The 11,428-nt window shown below is 37.0% G+C and overlaps 1 protein-coding gene across 3 annotated transcripts in view; it reads left to right on the top strand.

The window, feature by feature from the left end:
• Window positions 1-11,428, top strand: part of CDADC1 (cytidine and dCMP deaminase domain containing 1) — a 50,863-nt gene that overhangs the window by 32,635 nt on the left and 6,800 nt on the right. For all 3 annotated transcript variants that reach the window (XR_002124921.1, XM_019650857.1, XM_019650858.1), the window contains exon 9: window positions 1,913-1,973. Coding sequence is in view for 2 of the 3 variants with exons in the window: in XM_019650857.1 (XP_019506402.1) it covers window positions 1,913-1,973 (61 nt within the window). In the remaining variant the exon portion in view is untranslated. The remainder of the gene's footprint in view (window positions 1-1,912; window positions 1,974-11,428) is intronic.

Genomic DNA, 11,428 nt, shown 5'->3' with positions numbered 1-11,428 from the left:
CCCACTGCAGCAGGGGCTGTAGCCTACGCCATCGCCGGCAACTCACAGCAGCCCAGCTCCAGGTTGAGCTGTTGTTCAGCATCTTAGCTTTGGAGGACAGTGTCACTGGCCCTCAAATGTGGGATCTGAACTGCGGCCCTCTGGCGTCCCAAGCGAGTTCTTAACCATCATGCCACTTGGCCGGCCCCTGAAATTAATTTTGTGTGAAAAATGTTTGCTTTTCTCTTTGAGGTGTTACCATATGCCTTAAGATAAGTGGTTCTGTTCCGTGGGGTTATGGCTAGCGCTGGGCAACAGTATTTTCAAGAATAGATTTTACCAGTGTAAATCCATGTTCATTTACTCAGAAACCCTTTTATTGTTTAAATTTTTTGTTTAAATACATGTGGACTTTTCTCCATTAGGTCATATTAGTTTTTTAATTATGAAAGTAATATATGCTCATTGTGGAGGTCTAGGAAAATAAAAAAAGAACTAGTATTATCCCACAATTCATACATCATACTTTTAACATGTTGTTACATTTTATATGTCATTGAAAATTCTTCAAAAATAATTTTTAATCATTACACAGCATTCCTATCTATTGACATAACTTATTTAACCATTCCCCTGTTATTGGATACCTAGATTTCTTCCAAGTTTTTACAGTTAGAAGTAGTCCTTTTATGAACTTCTTTTCATATATAACTTACCACCTCTTGTGAGTTCTCTTTTTCCTGGTGCTACCCTAACCATCCCATTTCTATAGGTGACCACACAGTTCTAGATGTCTTCCCGATCCAAGGATTGTTTTGTACACATGGTAAAATGTTTATCTTGTATCTCATTCCTCCTTTAAGGCCCATGACACTAGCTAGTTTATTTGATGAACTAACTGATTCTATTTGAAGAGGCTCCCAGGTACTAAACACTTAAGTGTGTCTTTCTGGAGATAGTGCCCTAGTGGGGCCTTTTTGGTTAAGTCATTAGTGATTTTGATGACGGGGATTTCTAGCCAAGGAAGGAAGAAAGGAAGGGCTGTGCTATGAGATACTGATTACACTCAGCTTTTCTTATCTGGTGCTCCAGTCTTCTCTATAGTATCTGAGCATCTTCCAATTTCCCTATTTCTTTTTTTTTTTTTTTTAAGATTTTTATTGGGGAATTGGGATGGGAACAGCGGTGGGGAATTGGGGGGAAGGGGAACAGCCTACGCCGTTGCCAGCAACTCACAGCAGCCCAGCTCCAAGTTGAGCTGTTTTTCAGCATCTTAGCTGTGGAGGGCAGTGTCACTGGCCCTCATATATGGGATCCAAACCGGGGCCCTCTGGCATCCCAAGCCAGTTGTTAACCATCACGCCACTCGGCTGGCCCCAATTTCCCTATTTCTGAATGGTTAAGATGGAAAACTATAATCAGAGATATGATATGATATAAATAATAGTATATATTATATGGCATAACTATATTAAAAGGCAAGATAATCTTGGTCAAAATTTCGTTCTTTAATCTTTAGGCCTTCTCTTGCTATTATAAGATCTGTAGGACCTGGAGATAGAATATGAGGTGGTGGAAATTCTATAGTATTGGGCAAATTCTAGACCCAGATTCTAATTCTATTGCTGCCTTTAATTAGTGTGTAACCTTGGACAAGTCACTGCACGTCTCTGGTCTTCCACTTCCTTACCTGCAAAATGGAATATCTCAAAAATATCTCAAATATTCGTTCCTTCTCTAAGAGTATTAATTCTGATCCCAGAAATCATATCATTAAGGGTCATTCAGGGTATTAAGTCGTGGTAGGTACAGACATGCTAACTCTTTTTTTCTTACATTTTTTAAGTTGTTTTGATCTGTGAAAGCAGGGTGCTGAAATGCTCTTTATTAAATCTTTCTTAAACATAAATAACATGTTTGTGCCCTTTTGCAGTGGCAGTTGAATCCATCAGGAACTAGCGTTCTTGAACAAAATGAGCCTGAAAGCAGAGAGAGTAAGTATTTACAAGTAAACTTTATTGAGGTTAACTTTGTTCCTGAGAAGAAAGGATACATTGTGAATTTTAATGATCAGGTGTTTGGAAATTGTTGTGGTGGTAGATGGGACATACTCTTTTGCAGGTTAGATTTTTGCCATTCAATTTGCTCACAAACATTTGTGTATCTACTCTCTGCTAGGTGTGATGGAAAGTGCTGGTAATAGTCCTGCAGAATCTGCAGTTTAATATAAATAATCATGTACAAGTTGAATTTATAAATTAAATTTATATGAAATAGTAAATAATGCTCTTCCATACCAAAACAAAAGCCTCTTGGGTAATTTGGAAGGAAAAGTGCATATAATTAATACAGATGGAACTAGGACCAAATTATGAAGATATATGCAATCTTGTTAGAGTAAGGCCACATTTGCTCAGATTGGTCAGAGACTGGAAATGTTCTGGTTATTTGCATAATCTAATTAAGAATCAAGACAGCTACCATAAATTAATGGCTAGTCTTCAAAGCTTTATTATTTGTATATTGACACAGACATTTTAAATGTAATATAATCTTTGGGAGTTTTTGCAATTCCTTAGGCACATAATTTTGAACATTAGTTTTAAATATTAGCTGTTATTTTTACAATGTTATTATTAAATATTAGCTACGTTATCTTTCTGATTGTTTAGATTCTAGTTAAATGGAAATTTAATGTAATAAGTAAAGTTTTCTTGATAATAACAATGATTTGATTACCCTGAAAAGTCAGTAACTATAAAGGTTTTTTTTTAGTAGTATATATATATACATATATATATATATATATATATATATATGTATATATATATTTTTTTTTCCCCTAATCTGCCATCTTCTGTAGTAGTCTAAAGGTCTTTATGAAAATAATTCCTATGTGAATATCTTGATTTTCTGTGTTCTGAATTAGATTTATTTTATTCAAGTAGTAATTTTTAAATTTGTAATCTGGAAAAATACATATCTAGGCTCTGTCTTTTTAAAAATTTGTCAGGAATAACAAAGAAAGAAAAAATATGTATGGATCTGATTAAAGAATATGTATTCAATAACAGTGTTTGAAGGGGTCAATTAATAATTCCCTGTTGTTAGAGAAAGGAATCAAAAGGCACTAATCATAAAAAAGGACTTAATTTATCTATGTTACAATTAAGAACATCTGTTTACCAAAAGATACCATTAAAAGAGAGTACAAAGGCCATGGACTAAAAGATATTTGCCACTTATAGTCAACAAAGGGCTTTTGTCCAGGATTCCTTGTTCCCAGATTACTAAGGAAAAGGAAGACAAGCTGTGGTTAGAAGTCCCAAGATTCGAGGGAGGGGTCCATGATTAGGAGGAAACAAGACAAAGGCATCTGCTTTGCTGGCAGTGTTTTATTTATTGACCTGGGTGATGGTTAAATGTCTGTTTGCTTTGTGACAGTTCACTGCACTGTAAGTTTTTGCTTTGTATGCATTTTTGAACAAGTGTTTTATATCAGTAAATCATATCCCTGTCTTTCTCAATGTTATAATAGCTTTATTGAGCTATCATTCACATATCATAAATTTGCCCCTTAAAAGTGTAGAATTCAGTGGTTTTCAGTATATTTGCAGAGTTGTGTAACTATCACCACAACCTAATTTCAGAATATTTTCATCATCTCAAAAAGAAACCTCTTACCCATTTGTAGTTACTCGCATTCCACTACACCTAGCCCCAGACAGCCACTAATCTGCTTTGTTCTTATGAGTTCATAGATTCTGGCCATTTCATGTAAATGGGACCATACGGTATGTGATTCCTTTCTAATTTTGGATTCAGCTGGGAAACAGACACAGAAATCAAACAGATGAAAATTAAAACACCAGCCTTATTAATTAATTGGGTAAAGGCTTGACCTTTGGCTAGATCAGGCTTTGTGGTGTTTGTCCTTCCTTCCGTCTCCTGCCTACCCCCAACCAAGCCTAGACCTTGAGGAGGGTGCTGAAAGGAGAGGTTGCCCAGCTCTGCGGGGACTTGCTGTTTTATACCCGCGCAGTTCCAGCAGCAGGAACAAAAAGAGAAGGGAGTGAGGCAGGTAGTGTGATTGACTGTTTTCAAGTGGCCTTCCACTCAGTATAAGTGGAGCTCAAATAACCCATAACGAGTATTCCTTTTAAGGAATCACAGAGCTTTGAGGAAAATATCCAGGCATTTCTATTCCCTGAGGGAAAAAAAATAGAGATAAAAGGAACAGTTTGCTAGAATTTAAATAGCAACAGTCCACAAACACAAAAGCCAGGTTACCTTGGGGACAAATGTCCAGTAGGATGGGATCCTGAGAGTGAGTCCGGGGTCTGCTGCAGAGTGGGAGCACTAAGCCTGAGACTCCCGCAGCGGGCGTGAGGTCCTCCAAGGAAGCCACATGCACGTTCTCTCAGAAGGAAAGTCATCCCGACTTCAGCCCACAGGATATAATAAAATATGAGCTCATAATTGAAAAATCACCAAACACAGAAGGAAATAATGCCATGATAAGGGTGAGCAGAAACAACAATCAGCATATTTAGACTCCCAAGAACTTAATGTTTTGGAGTTATGAAATAGAGGATATAAAATGATTAGGAAGTAAAAGATGGCTATTAAAAAAAGAACAAGGAACAAGCAATTATAAAAAATGGCCAGGCAAATTTGAAAAGAATCAGATAGAGTTTAGAGAAATGAAAAAATACATTTGTTAAAAAACTCAGTGGCTGAGTTAAACCACTGTTTATCAGTGGGCACACTGTTGGTATTTCAAGTGGCACAAGTCTTTATGGGGCACTGTGGAACACTTAGCAAATCTGACAGAGATGGCAGTGCAATGCATAGCGTAAGAATGGACTATCAATTAATAATGCTGAAAATTGGTTATCCATGTACAAAAAATGATATGGGGTTCTTACCCCCATGGTACACAAAAATCAATTACAAAAAAATTAAAGACTTCAGTGGAAAAGGTATTTTTTTTACATTTTTATTTTTTTAAAGATTTTATTGGGGAATTGGGGGAGGGGAGCAGCACTGGGAAATCGGGGAAGGGGAACAGAAAAGTTGCTGTCCTTTTGTTCTTCAATCTAGTTGTGGAGGACGTCGCTTCACTGGCCCATGTTGGTATTATTACGCTCTTCCTGGGTGAGGCAGATCGGTCGCCGGCCACTGGTCGACTGCTCATGCCAGCTGCTGGCCGTTCACAGTAGTTCACGGCAGCTCACTGCAGCTCACTACAGCCTCACTGCAGCCTACGCTGTCGCAGGCGACTCAAGGCAGCCCAACTCCAGGTCGAGTGTTGTTCACCATCTTAGCTATAGAGGGCGCAGCATCACTGGCCCTAATGTGGGATCTGAACCAGGGCCCTGCTGCTCAGAGCTGGCGTCCCAAGCCAGGTCTTAACCAACGTGCCACTCAGCCGGCCCTTTTTTTACATTTTTGAATCAAGAAGGTTTTTTTTGGAGCAGTTTTAGATTCACAGGAAAATTGAAGGGAAAGTACCAAGAGGTCCCGTGACCCCAGCCCACACACATGAATAGCCTCCCCCACTATCCACATCTTCCTCAGAGTGGTGGTGCATTTGTTACTATTGACACGTCGTAATCACCAAAAGACTATAGTTTATAGGTTCACTCTTGGTGTTGTACATTCTATGGGTTTGGATAAATATATAATGACGTGAGTCCATCATTATGGTATCATACAGAGTATTTACACTGCACTAAAAATCCTCCATTTTCCACTTACTCATCTCTCTCCTCTCTTCATTCCCTGGCAACCACTGATTGGTGTTTTTTTTTTAAACCACAGTTTTGCCTTTTCCAGAATGTTATACCGCCGTGTAATTGAAATCATACAGTATGTGACCTTTTCAGACTGGCCACTTTCTCTTGGTAATACGCATTTAAGGTTCCTCCATGTCTTTTCATGGCCTGATAGCTCATTTCTTTTTAGCGCTGCGTAAGATTCCATTGTCCGACTGTACCACAATTTATCCATTCGCCTGCTAAAGGGCATCTTGGTTGCTTCCAAGTTAGGGCAGTTATGAATGAAGCTGCTGTAAACATCTGTGTGCATTTTTTTGTGTGGACATGTTTTCACCTCCTTTGGGTGAATACCAAAGAGTATGATTGCTGGATCATGTGGCAAGAGTATGTTTAGTTTTGTAACAAACTGCCAAACCCTCTTCCAAAGCTGCTGTATCATTTTGCATTCCCACCAGTGATGAATGGGAGTTTCTGTCGCTCCACATCCTCTTCAGCATTTGGTGTTATCAGTGTTCTGGAGTTTGGCCATTCAAATAAACATGTAGTGGTACCTGATTGTTTTAATTCACATTTCCCTGATGACACGTGATGTGGTACATCCTTTCATATGCTTATTTGCCACCTGTATATCTTCTTTGGATATTGACTTTTGTATATTAACCTTGTGTCCTGCAACCTTGATATAATCACTTATTAATTCCAGGAGGTTTTTTTGTTGATTCTTTTGGATTTTCTACATAGATAATTATGTCATCTGTGAACAAAGACAGTTTTATTTCTTCCTTCCCAAATCTGTATATCTTTTATTTCCTTTTCTTGTCTTACTGCATTAACTAGGACTTTCCAGTATGATGTTGAGATGGAGTGGTGAGAAGGGCCATCCTGGCCTTGGACCTGATTGTAGTGGGAAAGCTTTGAGTGCCATACTGTTCAGTGTGATGTTAGCTGTAGGTTTTTTGTAGATGTTCTTTATCAAGCTGAGGAAGTTCCCCTGTATTCTTAGTTTACTGAGAGTTTTTATCATGGATGTTTGGTGTTGGATTTTGCCAAATGCTTTTTCTTCATCTATTGATATGGTCATGTGACTTCTTTTTTAGCCTGTTGATGTAATAGATTACATTAATTGATTTTTGAATGTTGAACCAGCCTTGCATACCTGGGATAAATCCCATTTGGTTGTAGTGTGTCATTCTTTTTATACATTGTTAGATTTTGATTTGCTAACTTTTCATTGAGGATTTTTGCATCTGTTCATGAGAGTTACTGGTCTGTAGTTTTCTTGTAATGTCTTTGTCTGGTTTTGGTGTTATGGTAATGCTGGCTGTATAAAATGAGTTAGGAAGTATTCCCTCTGCTTCTATTCTCTGAAAGCAATTGTAGAGAAATGGTATAATTTCTTCCTTAAATGTTTGGTAGAATTCACCAATGAACCCATCTCGGCCTAATGCTTTCTGTTTTGGAAGGTTATTAAATATTGATTCAATTTCTTTAATAGATATAGGCCTGTTCAAATTGTCTATTCTTCATGTGTAAGTTTTGGCAAATTGTGTCTTTCAAGAGATTGGTCCATTTCATTTAGGCTATCAAACTGTGGGCATAGAGTGGTCCATAGTGTGCCTTTATTTTCCTTTTAATTACATAAGATCTGTAGTGATGTCTCCTCTTTGATCTCTAATATTAGTAATTTGTGTCCTCTGTTTTTTTCTTAGTTAACCTAGCTAGAGGCTTGTCAATTTTGTTGATCTTTTCAAAGAACCAGCTTTTGGTTTCATTGATTTTTCTCTATTTTCTGGTTTCAATTTCATTGATTTCTATTCTAATTCTTAATCTTTTATTCTTGCTTACTTTAATTTGCTTTTTTTCCTAGTTTCCTAAGGTGGAAACTTAGATTATTGACTTTAGATCTTTCTTCTTTTCTAATCTATGCATTCAAAGCGATTAATATAAGTTTTCCTCTAGCATGTTTTTACTGCATTCTAAATTTTGATAAGGTGTGTTTTCATTTTTATTTAGTTCAAAATATTTTAAAATTTCTCTTGAAATTTCTTCTTTGACTCACGTGTTATCCAGAAGTGTGTTGTTTAATCTCCATGTACTTTGAGATTTTTCAGTTACCTTTCTGTGATTGATTTCTAGTTTAATCCCTTTGTGGTGTGGGAGCAGACGTTGTATGACTTGTTTTCTTTTAAATCTGTGAAGATATGTTTTATGGCCCAGAATGTGGTCTATATTGGTGAATGTTCTATGTGAAGTTGAGAATAATGTGTATCTGCTGTTGCTGGATCAAGTAGTCTATAGATGTTGATATAGTCAATTGATTGATGGTATTGTTGAGTTCAGTTATGCTCCTACTGATTTTCTGCCTGCTGGGTCTATCCATTTCTGATAGAGGGGTATTGCAGTCTTCAACTATGATAATGCAGTCATCTGTTTCTCTTTGCAGTTCTATTAATTTTGGCTCATGTAGTTTGATGTTCTGTTGTTAGGCCGATATACATTGAGGATTATAATGTGTCTTGGAGAATTGACCCCTTTATCATTATGTAATCCCTTTCTTTGCTTTGACAACTTTCAGTTGCCCTGACAACTTTCCTTGCTTTGAAGCCTGCTCTGTCTGAACTTAATATAGCTACTCCTGCTTTCTTTTGATTAGTGTTGCCATGGTATAATTTTCTTAATCCATTTACTTTTAGTTTATATGTGTCTTTGTATTTAACATGGGTTTCTTATAGACAATATATAGTTGAGTCTTGTTTTTTAATCCACTCTAACAATCTCTCTTTTAATTGGTACATTTAGACCATTGATGTTCAAAGTGATTATTCTTATAGTTGGGTTATTACCTACCATTTTTCATCACTTTCTTCTTTTTGTTGTACTTGGTCTTAGTTTCTGTTTTTATCTTTTACTTTATTCTGCCTTTGTGGTTTTAATTGAACATTTTATATGTTTCTATTTTCCACCCTATACTTAAAAAGTATATTGGTTATACTTTTTTTTTTTTTACTTTTTTAAAGTTTGCAATATACATTTACAGCTAATCCAAGTCAACTTTTAATTAGTACTGTATCACTTCAAGGGTAGTGTGGGTACCTTATAATAACAAAATAATCCCAATCTCTCCCTCTCATCCCTTGTATCATTGTTGTCATTTTTTTTCATTTATATATAAGCATACATAGCATATAAATATGTTCATAAAATACATACATAAGTACACATAATTGAATGCATTGTTGGTTTTATTGTTTTGAACAAACTGTTATCTGTTAAAACAATTAAGTAAAGTTTTAATTTTACCTTCATTTATTCTTTCTTCAGTGTTCTTCCTTACTTTATGTAGATCCAATTTCTGACCTATATTATTTTCCTGTTCTCTAAAGAACTTCTTTTAACATTTCTTGCAAGGCAGATCTGTTAGCGTAAATTTCCTCAATTTTTATTTGTCTGAGAAAGTCTTTAATTCTTCACTTTTGAAGGATAATTTCCCCGAGTACAGAATTCTAAGTTAGTGAGCTTTTTCTCTAAACGCTTTAAGTTTCACTCCACTCTTGCTTTTGTGGTTCCTGGGAAGTCAGATGTAACTCTTATCTTTGTTTCTCTATAAGTAAGGTATTTTTTTTAGCTTCTTTCAGGATTTTCCTTCATCTTTTATTTTCTGTGGTTTGAAAGTAATATACTTAGGTGTAGTTTTTTGGCACTTACCCTACTTGTTTTTCTCTGAGCTTTGTAGGTCTGTGCTTTGGTGTCTGACATTAATTTTGGGGAAATTTCAGTCATTATTGTTCCAAATATTTCTTCTGGTTTTTTTTCTTCTCCTTCTAGTAGTCTCATTATGCATATGTTGCGCCTTATGTTGTTGTCCCACAATCATTGGATATTCTGTTGTTTCTGTAGTCTTTGCTTTTTTTGCCTTTCAGTTTTCAAGGATTCTATTGATATATCTTCCAGCTCAGAGATTCTTTCTTCAGTTGTGTCTCGTCTACTAATAAGCCCATCAAAGGCAGTCTTCATTTATGTTAGTGTTTTATTTTTAATCTCCAGCATTTCTTTTTGGTTCTTTCTTAGGATTTCCATCTCTCTGTTTACATTGTCCATCTGTTCTTGCATGCTATCTACTTTATCCATTAGAGTCCTTAACATGTTAATCATAGTTGTTTTAAATTCCCGTTCTGATAAGTCCAGCTCCCCTGCGATGTGTGGTTCTGATACTGGCTCCATCTCTTCAAATTGTGATTTTTGCCTTTTAGTGTGCCTTGTAAATTTTTTCTTGATAGCCAGACATGAAGTGACATGCAGTACTAGGTAAAAGGAACTGCTGTAAATAGATCTTTGGTAATGTGTTGGTGAGGTGTAGGAGGAGAGCAAGCATTCTATGGTCCTCTGATTAGGTTTCAGTTTTGTAGTGAGCCTGTGCCTCTGGACTGTGAGCTTCACAAGTGTCTTTCAGTTTTTTTCTCCCACCTTAGGAGGGACGAGATGGCTACAGTGGGCTGGAGTTTTACTTCCCGTGGTCAGTTAGGCTCTGATAATACCACAGCAGGTTAGGCTCTGGTTAACTAGATTCCCCCTGAGAGCCAGCCTTGTTGAAAAGTGCAGAGCACTCTGGCATATTTCAAAACAGATTTCAGTCTGTTCAGCTTTTTACTTGTTAGAACCATGTGTCAACTCCTGAGCTCTTTGCATGTGGAAAAAGAAACCAGAAGTCCAGTGATTTTTGTTAAGTTTTAGAAGAAAATATTTACGAACTGGAATAGAAAGGATACCTTATACCACACTCAAATAATGCTGACCATAAAAGAAAAGATTAAAAAACAGAATACATTACAATTAAGTGAAAAGATCAGCCATACACTGGAAGAATATATTATTCACACATGACAATGAATAGGTTTTCAGAACATATAAAGAACTCCTCTAACAAATTGATAAGGAAAAACATTTAATAGGTAAAAAATAGTTATAGATATTTCACAACAGAAGAAACACAAATCTGTAATGAACACATGAAAAAAATGCTCAAACTCATTAGTAGTCAAGGAAATGCAAATTAAGATCATATTGAAACAATATTTTATATCCATTAGAGTCACAAAATTAAAGTTTGCCAGTACCAAGTGCTAGTGAGGATATATAGATCATTAGGAATTTTTGTATAGTGCTAGTTGGACTGAAAATGTATACAACCACCTTAGAAAACAATTTGACATTATCCTTGTAAAGCTGAACATACTCCATGATTCGGCAATTTGACTTCTACATATATGCCCTAAAAAAACTCTTGCAGGGGCCGGCCCAGTGGCATGTTGGTTAAGAACTGGCTTGGGACGCCAGAGGACCCGGGTTTGGATCCCACATATGAGGTTCAGTGACACTGCCCTCCACAGCTAGGATGCTGAACAACAGCTCAACCTGGAGCTGGGCTGTCGTGAGTTCCCAGCGATGGCGTAGGCTGCAGCACCCCTGCTGCAGTGGGTTGCCATGGGCTACCGTGTATAGCCAGCAGTCAGCGTGAGCGGCCAGCAGTCAGCGTGAGCGGCTGTCCAGAAGCCGGTGACTGATCTGCCTCGCCCGGGAAGAGCGCAATGATGGTGCCAACTTGGGCCAGTGAAGCAACGTCCACCACAACTAGACTGAAGAACAAAAGGACAGCAACTTGTCTGTTCCCC

The sequence above is a fragment of the Hipposideros armiger genome, unplaced genomic scaffold, assembly GCF_001890085.2.
Source record: "Hipposideros armiger isolate ML-2016 unplaced genomic scaffold, ASM189008v1 scaffold_148, whole genome shotgun sequence".
NCBI lineage: Eukaryota > Metazoa > Chordata > Mammalia > Chiroptera > Hipposideridae > Hipposideros > Hipposideros armiger.
The sequence above is the reverse complement of the archived record's forward strand: the minus strand, read 5'-3'. Positions and strand labels throughout refer to the sequence as shown.